At 29.9% G+C, this 25,178-nt stretch overlaps 2 protein-coding genes across 4 annotated transcripts; both read right to left on the minus strand.

Annotated features, from left to right (window-relative positions):
- Window positions 1-209: 209 nt before the first annotated feature.
- Window positions 210-1,425, minus strand: LOC106694058 (putative uncharacterized protein DDB_G0279653; the record flags this gene model as incomplete). Its single annotated transcript, XM_053741736.1, has 1 exon — window positions 210-1,425. A coding segment is annotated over one exon (690 nt), but the record flags the coding sequence as incomplete, so codon positions are not given.
- On the minus strand, window positions 1,330-23,546 carry LOC103578646 (atypical protein kinase C). Of its 3 annotated transcripts, none has more exons than XM_053742037.1 (9): window positions 23,292-23,546; window positions 21,206-21,287; window positions 19,622-19,845; window positions 5,395-5,445; window positions 4,454-4,539; window positions 3,870-4,143; window positions 1,784-2,706; window positions 1,585-1,700; window positions 1,330-1,513 (listed from the first exon to the last, which is right to left on the minus strand). In XM_053742037.1, the coding sequence occupies exons 2-9, from the start codon at window positions 21,259-21,261 to the stop codon at window positions 1,426-1,428; spliced, it is 1,818 nt and encodes a 605-aa protein (XP_053598012.1). In that variant the 5' UTR covers window positions 21,262-21,287; window positions 23,292-23,546; the 3' UTR covers window positions 1,330-1,425. The 3 variants fall into 3 exon arrangements, with proteins under 3 accessions (XP_053598012.1, XP_053598011.1, XP_053598010.1); XM_053742036.1 differs by lacking the exon at window positions 23,292-23,546 and adding an exon at window positions 22,581-22,923; XM_053742035.1 differs by lacking the exons at window positions 19,622-19,845; window positions 21,206-21,287; window positions 23,292-23,546 and adding exons at window positions 15,235-16,109; window positions 16,188-16,344.
- Window positions 23,547-25,178: the final 1,632 nt, after the last annotated feature.

A 25,178-nucleotide genomic window follows, 5' to 3' on the forward strand; every position in this document is an offset into this window, starting at 1 on the left:
AAATTTCTATCAAATCGCTTGCATTCTATTAATAAATTTAAATATATATTTATATATATTTTGTTATTTAATGCCACGGTCGTAAGCGAAATTTAAAATTTTCAAATTTTTAAAATATAAAATAATGTATTTTTTTTTTTTTTTTAGTTTCTAAGTAAAACATTTTCTTTAAATTTACAGTGATAAATTTTTATATATTTTTAGCAATAAATATGTGCTCTAAAAATACACTATTTTATATTTTAATATTTAGAAACATTAATTATTATATATTTTATAATTAATAGACATCCGAGAATTTATGACCTTTAGATTAATTTGACATTTAACTGATTTTTATAATATGACCTAATTTACAATTTTTTTTACTGGGAATTAATAAAAAAAAATTAATTAAAAATTTATAAATTAATCGAAGTTTATTGATATTTTTGAATACTAATTAATAGACCAAGTCCGTAATTTTTAATTAAATCAACTGGTCAATTAATTTTACAAGGTCATTAATTTAAAAAAATTCCTTAAGCTAAACATGAAATCTTAATTTTCGTTTTAAATAATTAAAAAAAATTGAGTATTAATTTAAGTAATTAATTAAATAAATAAACTAAAAATTTATTAAAAGTTTTGTCGTACGACTTACGACTTGCTGGCATTACAAAACACGGTATCGACTATAAAAAGTTTTTTTTATAATTCTCTATAATAATAATTAATAATTAATAAATTAATAAATTAATTCAACGGAAGGCAGAACATTTGTTTAAACAATTTTTTACGCGGGTTATCTTCAACGTCATCATAATCATTAAAGCAATCATTATCATCATTATCATTGTCATGATCGTTATCATTATCATTATCATTATCATGGATGTCATTGATCGTTGAATTAATATTTCTATCATGATACTTAGTTGCTAATTCCTTGATATTAAAAGTGTACGTACAGTCATTACTTTTATCATAACGAAACTGCAATGGCGGCGATATTCTGTACTGATTATAATTATTGTCATTTTCAATCTCATTATCCTGAACGTTGTATTTAATCATAAATATATTATCACGCGGATGATGATTATTGTAATTATTTCCCGTCGGATTAATAGTAGCGCCGTAATTTAAAGGATAAACGGATTGATATGACGCTAATTTGCATCCAAGTTCTTCAATGTAGCTTTGATGATGCTGATTAAATTGGTGGTAATGATGCTGATGAGGGTGGTATTGATGTCGCTGATACTCATGATCAGGATCATGATGCTGCTCGTAGTTGTAGTCAACGTCGTAATCGTAGTCATAGTCGTGGTACTGCTGGAGCTGCTGATGCTCCTGATGATGATGATGATGATGATAATTACGGGTGAGATAATCTTGCTGATAATCTTGTCGATACTCTCGATCATTTGATTGTGGCTCATGTCACACGCAGTCTTCGAGAGACATCAGCAAGGGATTTACGTATTCGAACCCTTCGAACTCCGTCTGGTCTATTTCCGCTATCACTTTCCTGGTAATTATTTATTTTATTATTAGTGGAAATGATTTTATTTTTTAATTAATAAGGCTTTTAATACTTACTCATCGTCGGGTGTTAAATGTACCGGCTCGTCAGTAAATTCGGGCGGGAAATTTGCTAAATCTCGATCTGAATCCAGGCGCGGTTTGTATGGTGGCGTCACTTGCTTTTGTTCCAACTGTAAATTATAAAATAATTTATTTAATCAAGTAATCAAGAAATTTACTACTGGTAGCAAAAAAAAAAAAAAAGTAAACTCACCATCTCCCAATCGATTGCTTTAAAGAACGGATGACCTACGATGTCCAAAAAGGCAGACGGACCGCGTGAGCAACCAAGTCTTTCATTGGGTTCCTTACACAAGAATCCTTTGAGAACAGAAGCTGCTTTGACTGATAGAGAACGCGGAATACGGATTGTTTTCTGCAGAATTACTTGGAACAAGTAGTCCTCGGTGTTTTGATCAGGATTTTCCGATGCTCCAGCGATATCAAATGGACTCCGTCCGGCCAACATTTCGTACAATAAAACACCAAGTGCCCACCAATCAACGGAGAAACCGTACTCGTCACCACGTAGTATTTCCGGGGCAATATAATTCGGTGTACCACAAAATGTTGCTGTGGTATCACCGTCACGAACACCTTCCTTGCACATACCGTAGTCGGTTAATTTAACGTGTCCCTCGTGGTCCAGTAACACGTTATCCAGTTTCAAGTCACGATATATTATTCCTTTTTTGTGTAAAAAATTTAAGGCAAGACTTATTTCAGCAGCGTAAAAACGTGCATGCTCCTCAGGAAGACGACGTTGTCGTTGCATATGAAACATAAGATCGCCGCCGCGCACGAACTCGATAACGAAAAAGAGCCGGGACGGGGTCTGGAAACACGAGTGTAGACCAACCAAAAATGGATGATTTGACGCCGTTTCAAAAACATGCTTTTCGGTTTGCACCCAATCTATATCCTCATCGTCTGTTACCAAGGCCTTTTTAATTACTTTCATTGCGTAGATACGCTTTGTACGTTTCAATTCGACCATAAGGACTTTTGCGTACGAACCCCGTCCAATAACACGAATTAATTCAAAGTCAGCTAATGAATATTGACGTTGTAATTCATTTGTACCGTCGGCATTTGCTATTACATCCAAAGCTAACTCTTCGCCCTCTTCGTTTATACCTGAAAAATAATTTTTTTTTTATTCAAATAAATTTCCGACATTTTTTTATATAATTTATATATCTATATATATGTTTGTTGTTTAAAAGTTAAAGCTTGAATTTGACTACGCAGAATCATGGCTCATTCGCTAGAAATCTATTATTAAAATTAACAAATTTCTATTTTAGTTCTTTACCACGAGGTATTCAAAAATCTAGAGCTCATATATCACTTAGTCATATTTATTCAATGTTAAAAGTAACAAAAACATATCTTTGATTTATATATATTATGATTATTTGTTTTTTATGTTTAAAAAAAAGTAACATACCAGATAATAAATCCATTTTTCAGTATTTATTTATTTGAAATTTAAAAATAGACTAGTGTCGAGTCAGTCAGAGGTCAAAATCAAAAAATAGTAGTTTATACTACATGTGAACTAATCGAATTTGAGATAACGTTCACGCGACATGAGTGTAAGGTTTAAGGTGCGTTTACGTCAACACACGTGTGATGGCGAACAATTATAACCTCAAACCAAATGGCGGGATTTTTATTTTCGCTCCCGAGTCCACCTGCTGGCCAAGTGCGCAAACTTACACTACTATAGAAATAAGTGTGAATTGTGTATACGAATTTCTCCAAGAAGTTACGGTGATCTTGTTTGGTGGCGCTGTCATATGCATGCGTTTCAGTGACAGTTAAATAGTTTTCGTATTTTTGTGCACCCGGACAGCAGGATACATTTTTTGTACCCTGCTATGAAAGTTCAATTTTCGAGAAGTAAAAAATTAAAATTTTATTTTAAATCAAATTTGTCTGATGTCTGCTACATCTACTCATGTAATGCGTCGTTGGAACGTTAGGTGGCGTTTCGCTCACTTTAGTCATTAGTTATAGTGCGCAAAGTTATAGTCATTGGTCTGGTATAGTAAAGTTATAGGATATTTGTCGCACAAGTGTTGCAAAAAAAATTAATAAGAGACCTACGTTCTCATTGGTTGATTTAAATGGGTCAGATTAATGTGCGCATGTCAGAAATTTTTAAGTGACTAAAAAAATGACAATTTTTTTTTTTAATAAACTAATCAGCTATAAAGTTGTTTGCTAATAAAATTATTAATTAATAATTGTAGTATGTAATTAATATAATGAACAATAAATAAATGGGTACATACGTGGACGAGTATCCTCAATTACAGTTTGTTCAGTGGTTTCATCATCTAAATGAGCCTTCGGACTACATTGTAGTGATGAATCAATCTGTGCTTGATCGCCATTGCGATCATTTAATTGCTGATCATGTGATTGGGCTTGTTGTTGTAAACTTGAACAGGGTTTACGTAAATCTTTATGACATGTTTTGTGGACCAATAATTTACACATGATACATTTGTATCCTTGACGTCCCAGTCCCCAAATGCGGTCTTGACAATGTGCGCAGAATGCGCGCTGTAAATTTTTTTATCAATTTTATATTTTATTCTATTAGTTGACAGGCTTATAATTCAAACAAGAGAATGTAAGTGAAATTAGAACGTTGATGCTGGTAAAATGCCGAAATTTTTCTGGTTTATTACCGCATGTACTGAATTTATTTCGTTCATTTTTGGTAATAATTCGAACAAAAATTCGACGGAATAACAAAAGATATGCCGTAAAATTGCGACATTTTCAAAACTGCGAGGAAATAATAATAATAATAATTATTATTATTATTAAGACAATTAGTTAAGAAATAAGTATTTCATAAAATACTTACTCGGTTAAAACGTTTAGCTTGAAAAATATGACCATTAACTCTGTAGAGTTTTTTCCATCGTTGTGCTCCTCGTCTGTATATCCTTCCTATATTAAACAACAACAAATAAAACCTTTGAAATATTTTTTTTCATTATTTCTTTTGTATTTTATTTAATAAATGCCTGAGAGAAATTGCTTTTTATTCAATTTCAAAATCGATATATAAAATAGCTTAAATTTTTTTTTATTCGTTTTTATTTCATCAATTGAAAGCCAACTTTATTGCAGTTTTTTAAAGTAAATATTAACAATTATAACTTTCCGAGCACGAAAAAGTTTTTTTTTTTTTCAAAAACTGGTTCATATCATTCATGAAAAAATTTGTGATTCTGAAGTGAGCTGACGTCGACTAATTTGAATTTTTAAAAAAATGATAAATTTAAAAAAAAAAAATATTTAAAAAAATTGCACATATAGATTTTTAAATTTTTTACATGCGCATTTTTGAAATTAATTTAATTATCTGATCATTTCAAGGCAATAAAAATTCAAAACTGTCATAAATTTAAAATATCAATAAATTTTAATTAAAAATAATGTTTTATTTTTTTTAATTACACCAACAAATTGATTTTCATGTTTAATTTAAAAATTTAATTGACAATTATCCTTGAAAATAAATAAAATTGTAAACAGCCCGACTATCGTAGACTTAAAAATACCAATTAATAAAATTGATTAAAAAAAAAAGTTGTGATAAAAATATAAATAATAAAAATTTTAATCCCGTAAATGACAATAGACGACAGCCATACGCGGGCGAAAATTAGTCGATGTAATATTTAAGTTGTTTTACACGTGAATTTGGACTAGTGCCAGCTAACAATTCACTCGTAGTAATTAATTGTCTTTTACAATAATAAATATAACAAAAAAAGCAGTAATATTAATAATACTCACGGTCTTCTCCCTGACATGGCATCCCAGGTGCTGGCGGTACATTCGGAAAGACTGTAACAGAAAAGAAAATTAAAATAATTAGTAAACTGGGATCTTTAAGTTCTAATTATAATTAGAGAGAAATTAGAATGTTTAATATATAGTTTGCTATATATCATATTACGTGCTCTTATACTTGTAACTATTGACATAAGTTTAAGTACATGTATATATTTCTTGAAAGTTTATATAACATTTGATTATACAGGAAGTCGGGAGAAAACGATAGCAAATATATACTTTAATAATAAAGTATATCACCGGAAAAAATATGAAATCCATAAAAAAACATAAATTATTAATTTTTTTGGTTACTTATAAAAATGACAGCCAAAGTCGTGAGTTCGAATCCAGTTCAAGGTAAATTTTCTATCCGACTTTTAAAAAAAAAATATTCTTGACAAGCCCGCATGATAAATAATGGATGCGAATAACAAAAAAAAAAACTGAGTAAATATAAATGATTAAGAAGCTCGAAAATAAGTCTTGCGCATATTCACATCTTGGCTTAGAACTAAAAGTTAAACCAACATATGTATATACTTGACCGAGGAGAAAACGGTGTGAGGGTGGAGTATCCGCATGGTTACATATCCTCTGGCCATGTGACCTAAAGTGCTTGGCTACGGCTACACCTCGCGTTAGCTTGTGTGTCCTACTTTGAGCTTTAACATTACACTCTCACATCATTATATTCTCACAATACAATACCTACTATTACTATTACCATTACCGTGTACTTGGTTGTATATACATATATACATCTATATATATATATATATATATATGTAGCATATAGTTGAATTGCAACTGGTGGTGTTGTACCCTATCAGACGAAAATTCCGAGGACTAAAGAGAGAAGGAGGTATTACCAGCAATTCTATTACTATGCTCGATCGACCGTATCATCCCTTGCTACGGATGTTACAGGAATCTGTTTTCTGTTTGTTACTCTTGTGCTTGTTCTTGTTCTTGCTGTTTGTGTTGGTTTCTCGTTTAATCATCTAAAGGGTGGCTATATTAAGACGAATGACCTAAAAACTTGCCACTTGTTTATCATATATAATGTATTGTTACTTTGATAACTAATGCTAATGGACATGGGACAATATATTTTCAGGTTACACATTTATTTAATGCCCGAGGGAATTCAACGACCATATTTTCATTTATTTCCTGACAACATCATTTATTATATTACGATAGATTATTTATCAGGGAATGTTATTGGGTCATGGTGTAATTATTTTCAAAGTTCCCAAGTAAACCCATCAGCGCCGCAAAGGAAAGTTATAATAAGAAAAATCAATTAGGCTTTTAGTTATTTAATTAATTAATACGTGACATCTTTTATTAAACTCACGGATTTGAATTTAAAAATTTTTCGCGCTTTTTTTTAATTAGTGCGACAACGCGGCCGCTAGGTAAGGAGAGTAAAAATGGCGGCTTAAATTTTAACAATCTCTCAGTTTTAGACTTTAATTATTTATTGTTAATAAACTAAAAGGATTTTAGCCGTGAAATTAAAAAGAGTTATTGAGTGGCGTAGTACTGAGTTAATAAAAAAAAAAAAAAATTACTTACTTAAAATAAATAAATTTAAAAAAAATGTCATATGTAATCAAGATCTTTTAAAAAAATTCACTAAAAGACATCTAAAGTTTCATTGCAATTTAGAGTAGAGCTCGTAACCTTTTTTTTAATATTTCCCTCACTATCCAATCACATTTTCTCGAGCTTTTCACTGCTTTCTTTCATTCATTTTTTTTTATTTTTACATTTCTTTTATTTACATTTTTTTGTGTCTCGAGTCAAAGGCCAAGTTTTTATTGTCAAGAGATCGGTCAGCAGAAAATTTACAAATCGTTACTTTTTTCTTACCCACGTTAACTGAACTTCAAATCGAAAATTCTCCGTGTTATTTTTAATAAAATAACAACAAGTAATGTCGCTCTTAAAATTTAATATTAAGCTGTAATACCTGACTCCAGAGACCTTGGCGGTTATTTGAAGAACTGGAAGAAAACAAGCTGTGGTATATCACCGGGTAGCCATAAGTCAATGGGATTCTCGACATCATTTCACTTTCACGTGTTCAAGTTACAAAAAAAAGTATCCTATTGTCACAAACTTCAGATAAATTGTCATCAAAACTCAATGTCTCCCATTTATTTTATTATATAACACACATATATATATATATATATATATATATATATATATAATAACTTTAACACGTGTTTTGTGTACAGCTGTCGTACATACAGTCCAATAAAAACAAATAAAATGACAAAAACAAAGAGAACTTGATTGAATACTAAACGAAATTGAATAATTGAACAAAAAAAAATTTTAAATTATATAAATCGGTTATTTAGATTTCCTGTTAAAAACACACGTCAGCCATGTCGACTGCATTGAAGCCCCGGAGCTACTAGAAAAATAATCTACGTCGAACTAAATCTAAGACATTATTTTTATTATTGAACTTTGTCTATATAGTAAATGGACTAAATTGTATTAATGATAATAATAATAATAAAAAAAAAAAAAAAAAAATGGTGTCATTAAATGAATTTATCAATGTGATGCCACGTTGCCATTAATAACAAGACTACTAATCTGGATAATAAAGTTGCTATCAATGACGAGCTTATCTTGTCTTTCTTTGCCGTCATCTCTATACAAATCTCAAGAGTACAATGTGTCATACATTGTAATTAAAACTTTTATAATAAAAGTACAAAGGACACAAAGTAATCATGGGGCTCCATTATAAATATATATGTGTATATAAATGAATACGGCTTTGGTCCACGTCACAGTCTAGGGAATTCTTATTGTTTTTTATATTTTCTCTGTTAATTTCTACAGAAATTAAAATACGCCCGTTGAATCAACATAAAATGTCGCTTGCGCATATTACCCCGCAATAAATTTTGTTTTATTATTAAAACAACGAAAAATTTACATACTACTTTTTTTTAATTATGCTCGCATGAAAAATTCGAGATTTCTCGTTAAAACTCACGATCTCCCATAAAATTATTTTTTTTTTAATTTGTAGTAAAAAAAAAAAAAATACTAAAATTTTTGTTGTCATTTCTTATGAGTGGGAATTCCGCCACTTAAATTTTAAAAATAAACTTCTTAAAATTTTTTCCCGCGATAATTTCAAATTACGAATTCTTTAAAAATTTAAGCCGTAAAAAATAATTATTTTTTTATAGATTAGTCTTTAATTTTTATAAGAATTGTAAAAATAATCTCACTACCGATAATCTAATAAAAATTAAAAATAATTACAGTAATTAATTTTTTTTTTCCTATCGGAAACTTTTGTATTTAAAGATTTAATAATTTTTTATTTTTCTCTTTGTATTTTATTGGGTTTGGTCACTCGGAATTCAGATAGGTGTTGGTTGGTGTAATTGCGATAGGAGCAATATTGTCGAATAAAAAAAAAATAAGTAAAAACCTCGAGTACTGTAGCAAAAGCATAAAAATAAAAAAATTAGAGTAATAGTAGTGGAATGTCGGGTATAAAATGGACAAAGAGAAAAGATAGGGCCTCGGTTTGTGAAAACAAAGTGTTTTCAATTTCACGAGAGTAATTAAAACAACCAGCGACAAAGCAACAACTACATAACTACGATTTCGGGTGCACTAGATGTTTAAACTCGTTGCTGTAATGAAACTCCATGTTCATTAAATTGGGAATAATCTTTGATAAAATTTGAAAACTGAATTTTTCCCGCCAAAAGCTCCGCTGGCGATACATTCAATAATTAGATGGTTTTGATTTTAAAAGTACTCTCTTTATCTATTTCACAAAAGATATTTTAATCGGGCTTCAGATTTGATCATAAAGATTATTTATTAATCATTACTGTGCACCAGATACGCTTCAGTTAACATAAAAATTATTTTAAGGTCAATGAACTTGAATGTATTGATGCTTGATTCCTTTGGGCGTAACTTTTGTTCTATTAGTTAATTTATTTAAAAGTTTTTAAATTATTTTTTAAAACTTCATTCTATATTCGGGCTCGAATTGAATTCTTTTAAATATTTATCAGTTTTTAAGTTATATATAAATTTTTGAATTATTTGCAAGGTTTAAAATTATTTGAAAATCTTCGGATTATTCAAACTGTTAGAATTATTCGTCAATTTTAAAATCATTCGAAAATACGACAGTCCCGTAGGGATTGCAGATCGCTAGTTTATTTCTTTATGAAACGAAATATTGACGTGAAATAATTTAAGATAAAACTTTTAAATTAAAAAATTTAAATCTATATTAATGTAATAAAAAATTAGCATAACTACATTTAAATAAAATAAATTTTAGTCAAGTCTATCAATAATATTCCTTAGTATTCACACCCACAATTTATCATTTCCCTTTAAAAATATAAAACTTTTTGGTATTGATCGCGGTGATTTTATTACTGTTATTATTATCATTATATTGAGGGGTTGATTTAGCTTAACTTAACTTATCCAGATGTCAATGACAGCTTAAATATATTCACAAACTACTAATACAACACCTGGGTAAAATTAAATGTGCCTGAGATGACACGCTCGGATTGTCACGTAACGAGAATTAACCCTTTCATGTTATGTTGACGGTAACCGCGTATACGAGATGGTGGTAGCGTTAATTGCACCAGGGCTTAGGTGGCATGTCATTACCATTAATCTACCAACACGACTCAATAGACATTTCGTCTTAACTTCGTGAAAAAAAAAAAAAAAAAAAATAATAAAAAATTCATTTCAACCGTTTTATAAAAATAACAACGTAAAACGCCTATAATTTGAAAACTATCAGCTTTACGACAAAATTTACCTGCACCATTTTTGTAGAGAATTCAATTTCCTACAAATTTATACTCCTGTATTTTTATCATAAAATCGATAGTTTTCGAGTTATCGCAATTCAAATTCTAAAAACAATAAATTTTGAATATTATTGTCTCCTGTCACTTGAAACGTCAATTACTCAAAAAGTATTGACTTTACAGTAAAAACACATGAGTACTGATTTATAGAGGATTAAATTCTCTACAAAAAAGCTTTGATTAACTTTTTTAATAAAGTCGATAATTTCCAAGTTATAGGCATTTGAAATATAAAAAGTAGGTGTAGAAAGATTAATAGTGTGATTTTGGACTTTGTCGAGTATTTAAGATTAATATATTTATTAAAAATATAATTTTCAGTAATACTATTTCGTAGCTTAAGTGAGAACGGATATAGAGTGAAACAGAAAGATAATCTACAGTATATACAAGGAATATCGGCCACAAGGGACAGGGGTTTCTGTATTATTGAACCCGGTAGCATATCTCCCAGTGGACCTTAATAATTTACAAATGATGTTACAGCTCGCGGCATCGGATTAAAAGGAAACTAATGGTTACCCGATAATCAAGTGAATGCTCATGTACATATATATCTAATATACATCCACATAAAGTTACTAGATACTCTGTAACTATAAAACAGCGCAGACTTTTCATCTTCATGTTTAATTACTTTTACTCAGTCGCTTTATTTTTCATTAAATAACTTTATTTTTATCTTTTCTGAAACTGCCAGTTCCAAGTCTATTTACCGAAAATTTAAACCAACTCGATTTTTATTAAAAAAGAATAAAATTTATTCGACTGCGCAGTAAATGAAATAGACTTCTTTACTGCTGGCTATAAATTATATTTTCAGTTCAGTATTCAAAAGTTTCATTTTATTTTAAATATTTTCTGATTGCTCAAGAAAAAGGAGACAAACGAGTACAAAGTAATAAAAAACAAAGAAATATTGATAACTATTTTAAATAAAATTTAATTAAAAACTTAAACTTTTAAATATTTCCTCTTGAAAAATAAAAAGTTAATAATCATAATAAAATAACGGCCTGACTAAACTTTTTCGATACATTTCAAGACATCTATAAATTTATTATTTTCTACTTCAACAAACTTTTTATTCAAAAAAAAAAAAAAAAAAAAAAAAAAAGAAAGAAAGAATATATAATTTAGAATTTTTGAATTATTTATCCCGCTCTTTTTTTTTAAATTTAAATAATTTGTGTGCATCACAAAATAAAAATTGTTATTTCCGTCCGAATTAATGTTACCTCGGTATTTTTTTCCAGTGATAAATAATTTATAAAACGTTTATATTTATCCAGATGACATTTTCTATAATAAACACTTGGAGGGTAAAAAGATCAAGAATAAAAAAAAAATAGGCGGTTGTCGCTAAAAATATACCGGCATTAAAAAAATATAAATAAAAATCGTAATAGAGTACAATCGAATTTAATCTTTTTTACTATCATAAATTTTGATTTTATCGATAAAAGATTTAATGAAGTAGAAAAAAAATTAATTGGTTTAGAATAATTAAAATTTAGTATAATTAACACTCATATATATTTATATACTCGCCAGGATTTACAGAAAAGTAAATTAATACTAAAATTTAGTGTGAATTTAACTTTGACTTTGAATAACTTTTGAAAAATTATAGTTATCAAAAAATAATAAGAGACCTTTTTTGTAGGTCGTTTAATTTACAACAAAAATATCTACTAACTTTTTTTTTTTGAAACAATGATTCGCTGATAAATGATGAAATTCCAGTTTAAAAAAAAAATTTTATAATATTTAAATGGGAAATCGAAAATTCCCGCCTAATTTTTGAAAAAAAAAATATACGATTTTTATAACATTGTCTAATATATATATATATTATTAAAATCGATTATTATTTGTACAAGTATTCACTATTCATCTTGACACAAAAGTTTCCAATATATTCTTCTCTTCTATATATAGATATGAATATATGATAATAATAATAATATGTAATATAATCTACACTAGTAACAAAAGCGATAGCAGTAGCAACAGACAATTTTCAATTTACGAATATATATTCGCCAACAATAAAATAAACCACTGAAATTTAAATGAAAATTATATAAAAGCTATAGCTATTAATTTAAAATATATGTACAAATAATTTATTATGTATATTTTTATTTGAATAAATATATTATGAATTAAATAAAATTGACCTCAATAAAAATCTTGGCAATAATAATGATAATAATTTTAGTTTGGCTGCTGTTTGGTCGAAGAATAGAAAAAACGATGCGGTTGACACGAAAGTAAAAGAGCAAAAGATAAAAAGAAAGACAATTGTTGAGTTTTTTACGACACGATATGATGCAATGCTGTGCTCATACACTTTTTATATATTTTAATAATTAAATTGTCTGTAAGTATTGGAATAAAAAACAGTGAGCGAAAATTATTTATTTTTTAAATTTGAATCAAAAGTGCCGCCAGTGGGATTCGAACCCGCGACCGCGGAAGAATTTTCTACCCAAGTCTTCTACATCGTAATTATTTAATTTATCAACCGATTTTCGTGAGCCACAGCTCGTTTAATTCGGCAATTATTGCTTATTAGGGTAAAATGGGCCACAAATATTAACGATTTTAATCCCGATTTATTTCTTACGCTAAATTTTCATTTCAAACGACCACAGCTTCAAATTTATCAACCCTACAATAAATTTCATAGATACCTTTTTTGTAGACAATTAAATAATACAAAAATATATATCAGAGTATTTTTAAAAAAAAATCCATAGTTTAAAAGTTATTATTAACTTCGTAAAAGTATAAAACGCATTCGTTACAATTTAAATTAATTCCGCGTCAGTTGAAATTTATTTAATACCGGAAGTTAATTCCTTATAATTATCATGCAAATAAAAAAATTCAGCGCATTTATTTCTGTCCTCATTTCGCTCAGCTACCTCATATATAAACGTATATTTAAAATATAATAGGTAATGAGACGTATAAAGAATGAAAAAATAAGTAAGAAGGCAAGTAATGTAAGACTTGTGCTTACAAGAAAATCTAAAGTATATCAAGCCGATTAATCACTTGTAATCAGATCACACTACAGTCTAAGTGATTAATTACTTGGTGGTAAGCTACACTCACTAGTACATGAGTGGTTCACTTATCACCACCTAGTCCTTACACAAACTATTTTCACTGACCATGATGACAAGTCGGCTGTTAAATCTCAAAATGTCAGCACCTTATAAAACAACAAACAGCAAACGGCGGAAAATTCTACAAAAAAATAGTATTTACTGAAAATTTTAAATCTGATATATTTTCGGTGAAAAAATTCGACGATTTCATTTTAAATAATTCTCCCAACTGGAAAAATCTCTCCCAGTAAATAAATTTCAATTTTTTCTGTCGATAGAATAATTCTGCGAACTAGATATGAAATTAATACGATAATTTTCAATGATTTATTACTTTAGAAAATATCGTTCTTGCAAAAGCTATTTTTCACCAAATCTGTGCCGAAAGTTTAAATTCCTCTTATGAAAAAACAATTGATAAAATTTAGCGCATGCGTCATTCTTCTCAGAAACAGGCGAAAATTTAAAATTTCAGGTGTAGATTTGGTGAAAAATTGTAAGGATTTTACTGAGGAAGGCAGGACGTCACAATCGGCGTTTTTTCCGCCTTCGGTTCCAGTAGAATTTTACGCGGGGAAATTATTCTGTTTGAATTTCAGAAATTCAAAATTTCAAATAAACATAGAAAATTCACATCGTAATTTTTCCATGTATTCATTTGAATTTTCTTCAGGTGTCCTACTTTCCTCCCTTGATGCGTAATGTACTATTTCTTCTCAGTATATATTTGATTATACTGGTAAAAAATATTTGGCAAAATATATATGGTTTATAATTGCAATTGTAAATAATGGACGGAATACTGTAATTAAACGATATTTATTCACATATCGTACAACAGTGTTCCATTATCGTACGTGATGTGAATGTGTAATATTGGGTACCCGGCTAGAGTACCTGGTACTTGATGAAATTTAAATGCAGGATAAAACATTATTGTTTTTAATTTGAATAATTAATTTATAGAAATAGATACGGATACCGACACAGATAAAGTTTTTTTTTAAAATATATAAAATAATGTAGTGTTGAAAGTCAATAGACGTGAAAAGCTTTTGAAAAGTAAAATGACTCTTCAGCATATATAAAAAGAGCCTTTAGAAAATGAGTCTGCAATTTAAATCCTTCTAACGCGAAAACTATTGACTAAGCGTATTATTTAAATAACCTTTTTTATATCAAGATATTTAATAGTATGATAAAAAAATTTTCATGAGCTCACTTTAAACTTTAGTTTATACAATTTTTCAATGCCAAAGAATTCAAGTTTTTTTAAATTTTATTTTAAAATTCGCGGTTTTTATTTTTCGGAAAAATTTATGATCCTGTTAGCAAACAATTTTCCGATTTTCTTTCAACAAATTGACATGAAAATTTTCATTTTTTGAGTAAAAAAAATTGAAAGATTATTTTGAATTTATTCTCGATACTGTGGGTAAAATAATACAGTAAATATCAGATAAAAATTTATTGATAAAATTTAGGGGAGGAATTATACAAAAAAAAAAAAAATATAATGAATTTCAAGATTAGATTAATAGCTTTTGCTACAAAAGCCATAAAAATTCAAATGACTGCTTATACATTCATTGCTAAATATGAATTTATTTAAATGTTAATTTTTGGAAAACTATGCGGACTATGGGCGAAGTTGAGGCAAAATCACAAGTAAAATTTCCAAAAAAAAATTTCTCAATTTTTTTTGATAAAACTAAAATTTTTGTTGAAGGGAAATTCTTTTAAAAAATATATTTTGAGCCTAGACCTACCCCATGTGATATCATTAAGCCAAACTTCGGATGCATAATTCGGTCTGGGTCCAATAGAATACTGATCATAATTAATAGACGACATTGATGAAGAAGTACCTGGATCTGGTGGCAATTGATTACGATTGCCGTGAATCAGGCAACTGCCTAAACTACCAGTGAAACTGGCTCGGCTAGGAGTAGTTTCATAAATAACTTCCGGTACTATTATTTCTTCTTCGAACTCAACATCAGTAGCATCATCATCATGAGCATTAGCACCCGTACCACCAATTCCACTGGCACCAGCGCTACCAATACTGTTATCAATCCGGATGTTTCTCAATCGTCTATCCAAAGTACCAGTAACTGAATGACACACTAACTCCGTAGGCGAGTGTTCTCTTGTATCATGCTGCTGAACATAAGCAGCATGCAAAGCAATAGTAGGCTGCTCATATTCCGCAGAATCACTGCCAGGTGAGGGCGGATAGTTGCTTGTACCAGGAGCACTTCCACCAACACCAACTCCAATACCAATACCAACACCAACCCCAACTCCCGGCTGAATGGTGACCGTATCTTTAGCCAAAGCCTGGAGCAAACCAGTCGAGCCATCAGCAGCAGGCGTACGTTTTCCAGCAGCAACAGCAGCTGCTGCAGCAGCCAGTGAATAGGGATAAAAACCACCAGGTATCTGTTCGTCATCCAAATCTAAAGTTTGTTCTTCAATTTGTCTCTGCTGCTGCTGAAGTTGTTGCTGCTGAGCAGCAACTTCACTGGCCGTCTGATACTGTGATTGTTTATCCTTTTCACGACGTGGCGAACGCCCACGATCATTTACTGATGTCGCGCTCCAGTAACCCCACGCCATATTCGACCTAGATCAATCGGTCCTTTATTTCAAAAACAAGGATCCTGGTTAATATTCAATTGCTTTTAAATCCACCAGCAGTTAAACAACAAACCGTTACCATTTATTTACTTTTACGACTACAATCAGCCCAGGATAATATTTTATAAAACCGAAAAACCTATTGGACAACCAGACCAATTGGATTTATTTAAAATGTATCCTGGGTTGGACACTTGGGCTACTGTTTCCTGCCAGCAAGATGATGATCAAGCTTGTCCTAGTGTAGGATATCGACTGCGGCATAAGCATTAGTTAGTCGCCGCCCGGCGCGCACTAGTGTCTGGTTGTTTAACGCGCAATCGCGGACCAACAACTAGGAACAACTACCACCATCACCACCCACTGTATCATATACACATATATATATATATATATATATATATATATATATATGTACACTTAACTTCCAAGGTACACCATTACATTTATACAAAAACTCTTGATCCTTCATGTGAATACTTGGTATTCTTGTGTACTTGTGAAGCTAACGTGTGTTGATGACGAGAGTAAGAAGGAAAAAGAGGTCGGCTACCAGGTAATTCGGCAGCTCCACGCCTTTTCAAAACCAATACTTGGCTGCTAGGGCGGCTTTACTTTTTTAACGCCAAAGATATCAAATATTAAGATTCCCAGTACGTTTATTATTTAGCGGATCCAGTTAAAACTACTTTGCACCCAGAGACTCTTGCTCAGATCAATTTGATCTGGACTAGATCCGGCAGGATTTCGCTGCAGACTTGATTGAACTAGATCTCGCCGGCCAAATAATCATACATATTTCTGTTGATTAATCAACTGGGTCTTATCAAAAAGGATGGAAACTAAGTCGCGATTGATCTGCTCGATTTCCGTCCAATTCTAAAGGGTTTTTTTTACGATCCCTCCTAAATTTAGCTTCGAAATCGAGTGTTCCAAAGTTTTACATAAACGGATCTTTGATATAAATCTTGGGCTATCGGACCCAGGGAAAATTTCTATTGGAACGAATCGAAATTTAGGAATCTGGTGAATTGGGTCAAGTCACATTAGACGGGAGTTAAATAAAACGAGATAAAATAATGATAAGGGAAATAAATTTATCGTGTACAAGATTGTTTTTGTTTATGGCATGATCTAGATTTTGTTTTGCTGTCGTCGTATTTTTAAGGTGTTTTTTGGCCGGATATTCCTGACATTCAAACACCTCCTACAACTTTGGCAACCCACTAACACTAACCCTGGACCAGATGTAAGCCAAGAGGGAATGGAATGGAATGGAATAGAAGAGTGAAGAGTGAAGAGAGAAGAGATGACACAGCCGGGGCTATATCGATGCCTCCCTTGGCGCCGTACGAGTTGAGCTTCTAGGCGTGGCACATGCCGCTACCATAAACTATTATACTATACGCTATTCTACACCTTCAATGAATCGCCTAGTTTTGTTCATCTGCGCTTCCGTCCTAATCATCATCATCATCATCATCATCATCATCATCATCATCATCATCACCACCATCATCATCATTATTATCATACTCCCGACAACCGACAGTTCACACGTGAAATATATATAGACCCATTGTCATGCCACTCATTCAATATTTCTAAAGAATTTGATTAATTGGCCTACTTCAATCATTATTTATTAATCTGTTTTTGTAAAAAAAATTACGCTATTGATTTACACGTCTGGTGTATGAGATATGACATTAATGCTCCAATACTAAATTACAGGGAATTTAATTGTCTACAAAAACCCCTGGATGTTAGTTTTTTTGTTCAGATAATCGAGAGCTGAAAATTTTTCTCACAAAAACTTTTGAATCCATTTCTGAATATGCATTTTTATTCAAATTAGTATTTCGCAAGAAATATGCGAGATAGGACAAAAGTCATGAGGGACAAAATTATGGAGAATATAATTACCTACAAAAAAGATATCATTGATTTTTTATGTAAAGTTGATAGTTTTGGAGGAAAAAGCGCGAAAAGTAAATTTTCAAATGTAGAAAAATTTTCTAAGCTAATTTTTGAACACGAGTTGATTAAATGAAAATAATTTAAAAACTAAGCGAGATATGATAAAAATGAATGAATACAAACTTGTAGAGAATTAAATTTTCTATAAAAAAGATATCATTGACTTTTTACATAAAATGAATAATAAAGTAACTAGAAGCAAAAATAAATTTTTTAAATTCTCTACTGCAGCAAATGAAAAATTTCAAATAAAAGATTCAAAATTTTTTTAAATTTCTGCAGTCGTCAAAAGTAATAAAAGACAACTCGATACCAAACTTAGTGTGTTCTAATTAAATTAAATTATTTAACATTCAGAAATAGTATCAGAATATTTAAGTATAAAATAAAGTCACGTGTAAGTTAAATATTCTCAGATATTCTAGAAGTCTTTTTGAATTCTCGTCTATCATTAAACAAATTATAACTTCACGATCTCAATGCATGACTAGTAATCATATATATATGAGGAGGTATTTTACTTTTCATTCATTTCATAACTATTATTAATATATTTTTCTCAACTCGGGTCTTTTTCATTTGAAATATTGACGCAGCCTTGATGCAATTGACTCTATTGAATCATATTCATCACCATTATTATTATTATCAACCCACAGCCGCAACACTACTGTCGGGTATAACAATTAAATTTATTTTAAATTACTATTTCAACTAACAGTCCACATAAATTCAAAAAAACAAATCGCGATGATTTAAAATGCGCGGGAAAATTTTTTTTAGATTAAAATTAAAAATAAATATTTATCGCGGTTTAAAAAATTAATAATTAATATAAATTTGAATAAATGTTATAAAAAATGTATGTACGAGTGTAAATAAAAAGAGGAAAAATAATAAAATAAAGTAAAGCTTGGAACGATAAATGTAACAGACAGATACTTTCATTTTTATTATTTTTTTTTAACCCAACGGGTGGTTGAAGAATAAAAAAATTTAAAAAAAAAAAAGAAGTGGGTAGTAAAGTATAAAGATAAAGTAAAAAAAATAAAAAAGTAAAAGCTAAGGTATGAAGTAAAAGACAAATAGAACAAATGCATTCAAGAAGAACAACCGCCAAATGAAAGCATTCGCGCGAGCGACTTTATTGTCAAGACTTATCCATTGATTCTCTGTCTAGTCATCACTATTTTTTGTTTACTATTTTTTTTATACTTATACTTACACTCAGTTTTATTATCCGTCATATATGCATACATATTTTGAGTTTGCAGAGTAAGCGTAAAAAAAATAAAAAAAAAAAGTTTAATTGTAATTTGAAAAATAGTCGAGACCTTGATCGTGTCTTATAATTTTTTATGCTGCTTAGGTAGGCAGTACGTGATTAAGTGGCTTTTGGAACTAGATACATTGGTTTAAATTTAGGTAATAGTTTACTTGCTTCTAGTTAGTATCAGTCTGCTACGTGATTTTAATTTAAACAATATCAGCTACTGCCGTGTATAGATATATGTATTTATGTATTTAACTGACCGTGTATAGTTATTTCTGGATTCTTTTCAAGCTCGTAAAGACGAAGTGCTTCGTCAAGTTCCTGTTGAGATGCAATACGACATGGATCACCCTCGTCGTCGACCCATTTCATTGTAAATTGATCCGCGCCATTTCCCCCAGAACTGAATCCGCATATTGTACGCATTTCTTCTCTCAGAGTATCCACTGTCATATCAGGAGTGATGTAGATGATTTGTACCTTTCTATTAAATAAAAAAAAAAACATTCTATTAAAAAATTTAACAAATTTAAGGTAAAGTACACACGTATAGAGAGTAAATACGCAGGTCGGGTTTTAAAATTTATGATTAACGTCAACTGGAAAAACTATTAAATAATTAAATGAGTTGTCTAATCGGCTTTAATTTAAGCCATCGATCTTTGGATGACCGAACAAAGTTTAAAATATAAAATGTTAAATAAAACTTGGAATTTTAGGTGAAGGATAATTTAAAATAAATATCACTGAAGACTATAGAGGTTACTAATTACTGAGTTATCAGAAAAAAGCTCTATCTGAAATTAATTTATTTTTTTGCACACCTCAAGTGCGACGCGCTTTGTTTTAAACTTTGTTCGAATTTTTGGAACCACGATAACTTGCAAAAAATATATTAAATTGGCCTAACTTTTTTTTTATTAGCTTCGTATCTATTATCGCAAGAACTCTATGGAAAATCATTATCTAAATCCTTTTTGTTAAATTGTAATTAATAAAAAAAACTCAAAACCGGTAATTCATGAAAAATATAGCTGCCATTTTTTCTTTTCTTTCCTCTACCAACTACTGGAAGCAGCACTAGTGCCAGTAGGATTCAAAAATAAACAGCGGTATCTAAGAAAAAAAGGCGGGTTATTTAAAAAAATTTTAAAAAATTGATAACTATTATGAGCGATCGAGGCGCGTTTGAATTTCCCACCATTTTTTTCGAGTTATTATAAAACTGTACTTGTAACAATTAGTATTTGAACACAAAAAACCTTGACATTAGAGTTTAAAATTGCCTTCATTTAATGAATAAATAAATAAAACAAAGAATTACACGACGATAATTACATCCAAGTAAATAATTACGTCTCATCTCAACTGCTCGCCGTGACAGTAATTACTGACTAATTAACTAACTAAATAATCAATTACTCAAATTTCTATTGAATAAATAAATAAGAGTACTTGCAAGTAGCCCCGAGTTACCACTCCTACAACCGCGTAATTTATTATTTTCAAAATCATCTAATTGGTAGAACTAGAAAATTACGTAATCGTCATTAAGGAAAATATTTATTTATTTATTAGCATTAATCCTAAAAGTTTTAATAAATAGTAAAATGAAAAGCTTAATACGCGGGTCTAAATGACAATCGGATTATTTACATAACAAATATTTATACATTGTTCTCTGTAGATATTAATGAATCAACTGGGCATTTTAATCATTCAAGTACCGTGATATTGACCACAACACCGTACAATTTAAATGATATATCATTTTAATTATATATATATATATATATATATATATATATATATCTATTATTATTATTATTATTATTATTACTTACCCATTGTACACGATTTTGACTCGTATTTCATCATTGACAGCCGTTTGAGTCGACATTTTTTTACAAAGCTTACGAGACTTGCCTGCAAAAGTAAAATAAAATAATTGTAATTGTAAATATATATGTTTTTTATCATTGATTTATTGCATGACCAACTTTAACTTTATTTTTAACTTTTTTTTATGCAGCAACTTTATCTCGTGCCAATATTTTTCGTAGACACAACAAAAAATATCTGCAGAATCTCCGGGAGATTTTTATTTTGTGGACTAGATATTTTTACTACTTTACAACTAAAATAATATTAATTTATATTTTATTTTTAAGTTACTGGAATTTTTCATAGATTTTTTTATGCATGAGTCAGCGGACAAAAAATTAACTCGCATCTGTGGACTTAGAAATCTTAGGTCTTTGAAATGCAGCCTGATAACGCGCCAAGACTCTGGCCTTGAGTAGGGCTTGACTTTCCCTTTTCTAGGGCCAGTAGACAACTAATTAAATCGAATCTATGATTTAAATAAAATTTGTAAAGTATTTTCTAGCCATCAAAAGTTTTTGTCACAGGCTTAGTATGATTAAAATATTTTATAAAAGAAAAGTACAGGGAGAGACAAAAAGGTTTTTTTTTTACCTTTTTTTAGGGAAAAAAAATGAAAATTTGTTCTAGTCCCCGAAAGTTGAGTATTTTCTTAAGACCCCTCCCGCCCCATGTGCGAACCGTTTGAATCTCGGACATGCCATTGTATTTAAATAATTCAAGTTTTAGAAATATGAATAATTATTCTTGTCATGATTAATTAATATTCAAAGTAATTTATGTAGATTCATATTTCTAAGAAAAAATAATGAATAAATCTTCGGAGTTATCTTAGAATTGTTTTTGAATAAAATGATTTAAAAAATTTATAAAACCGGCAAATTTAAAATTTTAAAATTAATTATGATACTGAAGTTAACCGACGTCTAATAATTTTTGGATTTTTTTTTCAAGATAAATTATCAAAAAAAAAATATTTTAAAAAATTGCACTTATAGTTTTTTAAATTTTCTACACGTGTATATTTTTTTTATAATTTATCAGTTTTAAAAAATCATAAAATTATTAATTGAAAATTTTTCAAATATTTGAATCTCCAATTTTTTCCCAATAAATTTTAAATAATAATTATTATCATTAAATATAAATTTATAAATACATTCATTACTTAATATATATATTCATATATTTATCTAATAAAAGTATGATAACATATTAATTTTATTCAACACATGGCCCAATAATTAGACTAGTTATTCGAGGACAACTAAATAAATAAATAATTATCAGACTTTAAAAAATAACTTTTTTTTATGTAAATAAAAAAAAACTCACCCCAAAAAACTTTAGGAAACTCAAAATAAAAATACGGCCTAATAAACAATTCACTTTTTCGAGTTTTTCTCAATAGCGCGGTAAATTTAACATCCATATCTGTCATCATAATTAAATTTTAAATTAATTATAAACTTTGTACCACAAAAATAAACAAATATAATTATCCCCACACTCAATTAGTTTCCGACAGTAAAATTATTTTAAATATTTGGTAAACTATCCGTTGATTAATTATTTATATATAAATTTTTTAGTAAACAAAAAAAAAATGTTTATTTATGGAGTTTGAAAGTTACCGCGAAGCCCAGACTTTTTAAACTGAAGCTTCGGGTCTTGACAACCGACTGGTAATCCAACTCAAATTAATTTTTATCTCAGTCATACTTGTAAGAATCAAAAAAAAAATATATGAGTAAAAAAACAATTGAATGACGTTTAATTAATGAGAAAAAGCGACGACAAAACATTAAAGATCCAAATCTAACCGGACCATGTCAGATAAAGTCAGTCCTCATCCTCATGTAATATCATTAGATGTCTACATATATATATATATACGTATATGTATATATATGTATATATGTTGGATGTAAGTAAAGCATAAATTCCAATGATCCATATTATATATGTATATATATTAATTGTCATCAGTTAAATGATGTCAATTAACCTCGTTTTATTAACTAAGACCTTAACGGTCTGACTCACCCGTTCCTGGTATTTACTACAGGAGTTGTTCGTAACTGTGCACTAAAAAAAAAAAAAAATGAAAATTTTAACCACAAAACGGTGGATTCAAAATAAACTTCGGATCGTTGGCTGTTTTTTGTGAAAAATTTTGCTTAGGGTTTGAATTGATATTTTAAAAACTTTGTTGCGAAAAAATTAAAATAAATTGCAAAATAAAAAAAAAGGTAAAAAAAAAAAAATTAGACACTCCGTGCAGTCGCGTTGTCACTTGTTGTCGCCGTCGCCATTGGTATGGAGACTAAGGACATCTGTTAGCTGATGTCGGGGTTAGAAAATTTTGGTGGGGGCTGCGCTCCGTTTAAATTTCGCGCGTGGGGTGTAAAATGTTTTTTCTGGTTAAAAATATTTTGTATTGTATGGAGATATTCCCAACAGGAAAAAAGTTTTGGACTACTTTCCATAAAAGTATATAAACAGTGTCATCTGCCCGCATCTGCCCGTATCTGCCCGTTGTCGATTACTCAAAAAATAAATTCTTTTCTGGAGGTTTCAAGTTGTTTTCTACTAAAGGACATCATAATGAACAAAAAACGTTTCTGTTGTGATGGGTTATTCCCAACAGGAGCAAAGTTACGGGCTATTCTTCATAGAAAATCATCACCCATCTCCACCAACGCTCATATGGATCAACACTCAAAAAATAAATTATTTCCAGGACTTTTCATGGCTTTTCCTATTAGAGGGCATCATAATGAACAAAAAACGTTTATGGTATGATGGGTTATTCCCAACAAGAGTAAAGTTATAGGCTACTTTTCATGGAAACCCATGGACTACATCCTCCCTGATTCTCCCAGGCTACTTGTGGCATCATAAGTCAAAAATACAATTTTTCCCAGGACTTTTTTGGGTTTTTCCTACTAAAGAACATCATAATATGCCATTCTTCACGATTCTCCATAATCCCAACCATCTCCACTTGCAGATTCTCTGTCCTCGGCTCCCAACCACCTGTGCGAATTTAGCGTCTCATCGAAGAAATTGTGAAATCAAAATGACCTGGATTGATAGGTCGACGTTAGGTCCGTATAGGTCCACCAAAATTATCGTTAGGTCACCTATAGTTCTCTTATGAATAATTTTTGAAATTTTGCAAAAAAAAATTTCATTTTAGCACCTCATTCAGAAAGAAACCAATAAATTTGATCATTTTTGCATTCCTTATCATTAGGTCCGTATTGGTCTTTAGTTTTTCATGCTAAAATGAAATATTTGTTTTTGCAAAATTTCAAAAATTATTTATAAAAAAAACTATAGGGGACCTAACGATAATTTTGGTGGACCTATACGGACCTAACGTAGACCTATCAATTCAGGTCATTTTGATTTCGCAATTCCTTCAATGAGACGCTAAATTCGCACAGGTCACAACGCCACTGCAATACGGTGTTTCAGTTTAAACGTAAAAAAACAAAGAAGGACCTGGACCGCTACTACTGAAGTTGTCGATGATACTGACTGCCGCTATCGAACCGTCAGTTGATACTCAGCAATCGACTTTGCGATTCTCTCTGGCCCCCCACTCTAACAAGAATGAATAGTGAAACGCGCAGTGGCGCCAACAGCGCTAAATTTCAAAATTGAAATTTAATAATTTTATTAAAATTTATTTGTCACAGTAATTGTATACTCGCCGCGATGTATCAACAATTCAAATAATTAAACATATGATTGGTCGCAATTCTAGGGTTATCTACAAAGAAATAATAAAATTACAATTATTTTTTGCTTTTTAATTGCTGACAAGTTGGTAAAAAAATTACAAACTTTCACATAAAAGATGAAAAATTTATTCGCTCGAAACTTTAGCGGGTTATTTATGTTTTTTTATTTATTTGAATAGAT

Source organism: Microplitis demolitor, chromosome 9 (genome assembly GCF_026212275.2).
Source record: "Microplitis demolitor isolate Queensland-Clemson2020A chromosome 9, iyMicDemo2.1a, whole genome shotgun sequence".
Classification (NCBI taxonomy): domain Eukaryota; kingdom Metazoa; phylum Arthropoda; class Insecta; order Hymenoptera; family Braconidae; genus Microplitis; species Microplitis demolitor.